A 2,869-nucleotide genomic window follows, 5' to 3' on the forward strand; every position below is an offset into this window, starting at 1 on the left:
GGTCCCCCTCTCCCCAGCCCCCTCCATCAGGGGCTGGGAGCTTCGGTGTCTGGCTCTGCCTCCCCTAAAGCCTCAGAGAGCAGAGGGCTAGGGGCTGGGCCAAGGCAGGAGTTTTTTGATGTATGAAACCGAACAAGTGACTCTGGCACAGTGGATGGGCAGGGTCTCAAATGTCAGGCCGAAGAATGCCCTGTCACCCCTCCCTCCCACCTACTTCAAAGGGTGTCAGCCTCCTGCCCCCCCCCCCGCCGTGTTCTTCCCACAGCCCGGGCGAGGAGGGGTTAAGTACTGGGATGCCAGGGCCCGTGGGGGCGGGGAGGGATCCGGCTGCTCCCCAACGTCAGTTCCTGGCTCCTGGCTTCCACAGCCGCTGCCTCCTCTGCTGGCTGCCAAGGACAGCCAGGGGACCTGGCAAGCCCAGGCTGCAACCCGGTGGTTTGGCACCTCCGCCACCGCCTGGGCTGGCAGCCAGGCCAGCAAGGCAGACCCTGCATCCTCACACTTCCCAGAGGGGGTGGCCGGGGTTTGGGTGGCAGCTGCCCGAGGCAGAGGAGGGTCTGGGGTCCCCCCATCCCCACCCGTTGGACCCTAGGTCGGCTCACCATCACGTAATGACGCTGCATCTCCGACTTCTCGCTGGCCAGCTTGTCACATTCGAGCTTCAGGCTGAAGAACAAGAAGAGAAGGGACGGAGGCTGGGCTGAGCCCCCAACTTTGACAGGGGACAGACAGACCCTCCTCGGTGAAGATGGGGTGGGGGGGGCCTCAGGCTCCCTAACTATAAGACGGGGATTATGAACTAGCCTTGCAAACAACCTGGAGGTGGAGAAAACAGCAATGATAATAATAAAAACAAGTCAGGGCAAACGCCCTGACTCTGGGTCGGCCGGGGTTTCAAAGAACCTCTCCCCCATCTCGAAACCCAATGAGGTCAGTGCTCTGAGCAGCGCTCGCTTTACGGATGACGCGATGGATGGATGCCCAGAGAGGTTCAGGAACTGGCTCAAGGTCACACAGCCAGGGAGCTGGCTTCAGAGCCACACTCTCAACCACTGGGGAAGACTCTCCGAGGGGGAAGGACAAACAGAAATAGAGGGGCCAGGGGGCGGGGACGGGGGTGCTAGCTGGGCTCTGGCTGGGACTCACCGGGTGTCTCCAAGGCAGTGGCCTAGCCCCTCTCGCGGGCCTTGATTTCATTAGAGGGGAAAGTTCCACCATTGGGGAACTGAGACGGGCACCCCCTGGCCGCTCAGGCACCCCCAGCAAGTCAGTCACAAAGCCGCCCCCCCACCCCGCGCCCCATGATGGTGTCAGGTAGAGAGCTGACAGCACAGACTCAAGCCAGACGCACTGGGTTCAAGGTTCGGCCCTGCCACTTCAATGCCGTGGCCCTGAGCCGACCCTTCTCCCTTGGCGTACAGTCAGCAAGCACCCAACGGACGCTTGATCTCATGGCCACCCCAGAAGCCTGGTGTTCCGCTCTGCTGACCGCCCACACCTGCACACCCCAGTTCAGGGATGAATCGCAACTGGGCTTGCTGTGGCCCCCTGAATTTTTCTAGTTCCTTTTTAAAAATGCATATCTGTCGTCACCATGAAAAAGAACTGACGGGCAATTTCATCCCGAGCTCTGGCTTCCTGGTCCTTCTTGGGCCTGGCAGGTCCTGCGTGCCAAAACAGTAGGACCCCTCATTGTATAGCGGGGAACCCATGCCTGGCAAATGGAGACCCCCAAGCTCAGCGAGGGGGTCCGGCTCACTGAGCACTGTCGCAGTACTGACCCTCGGCCTCAGGGACTGGCTGTCCCAGTGCTCACCAAGTGTAATGGGCCAGGCAGGGAGGGGAGGGCCCCCGCAGGGGCTCGGAAGGGCCAGCCTGCTGGACAAAGCCCCTCACCCCACCACATCGGGAGCAGGACAAAGTCCCGGCCTGCCCTGCGGCCATCGGTGCCCCTGTCTCGGAAATGGGCACAATAGGACAGCAAGGAAGATTAAGCCAAAGGGATGTATGTTCAGTATTTCATATTTGGGGAGCATGGGAAGTACTCCAAGAAATGGACGTTTGTAAAAAGAAAGGAAGAAAAAGATACATATTACTATTCCCTCTATCTTCTTGGAGAAAACGCAGGACTTTTGTGTGTGGGTAAACTCAGGTCCACAGAGGACCCAAGACCTCACTGAAACTGGTGGCCCGTGACCTTCCTCTGATTTGATTCTCAGGCAGAGCCCCCCTTCCCAGCAGAGACGCTGGGAATGGGCGTCATTTAACCCAGAAACTGGGTGCAAATCTCAGCTCCGCCACCTGCTTGCTGTGTGCATTCCTGCAATGCTCAGCTCTGGGGCTCGGCTTCCCTAAGTGGACAACCCAGGTCATCAGAGGTCCTTTTCCTCAGGGTGGCACAGGGCCAGCCCTTTGTAAAGGTAAATTCTGGAAGGAGAACCACCTCTGAGATGGGTGGATGCCAGGAACCCTTTTCCCAGAACAGAGCAGAGAGACAGAACAGGCTGCAAAATTTTTTTCTTTTGGAGAATTTTTTTTTTCATTATTCTTTCTTTTGGGAGGTGGGGTGTGTGTGGTGGGCGTCTATCCGTGAATTCAAGTTGTTGGGAGGTTTTTAATACAGTGCGGATTGGGGTAGGGGTGGGGAGTAAGCCTCTGAAGCCATATAGCAGACTCTGGGCAAGTGATTTAATTTTGTGCCTCTGTTTTCTCATCTGTGAAATGGACCGTTTGGAAGACTCACCGAGTTTAATATGAGTCAAGCGTTCAGGACAGCGCCCGTCACACAATTTGCATTACGAAAATGCAAATGTATTTTCGAGTATATGTATAAAGCAAGGGCTCGCCACGTCGGATGCAGGCCTCCTTC

The 2,869-nt window shown here is 57.2% G+C and overlaps 1 protein-coding gene across 1 annotated transcript in view; it reads right to left on the reverse strand.

Moving 5' to 3' along the window:
* The window catches only part of AES (amino-terminal enhancer of split), a 6,163-nt gene extending 5,165 nt beyond the window's left edge, over window positions 1-998 (reverse strand). The window contains exon 1 of the mRNA XM_023538078.1: window positions 603-998. Within this exon, the coding sequence (XP_023393846.1) occupies window positions 603-623 (21 nt within the window). The 5' untranslated portion in view covers window positions 624-998. The remainder of the gene's footprint in view (window positions 1-602) is intronic.
* Between the last annotated feature and the right edge of the window lie 1,871 nt (window positions 999-2,869).

Source organism: Pteropus vampyrus, unplaced genomic scaffold (assembly GCF_000151845.1).
Source record: "Pteropus vampyrus isolate Shadow unplaced genomic scaffold, Pvam_2.0 Scaffold212, whole genome shotgun sequence".
Classification (NCBI taxonomy): domain Eukaryota; kingdom Metazoa; phylum Chordata; class Mammalia; order Chiroptera; family Pteropodidae; genus Pteropus; species Pteropus vampyrus.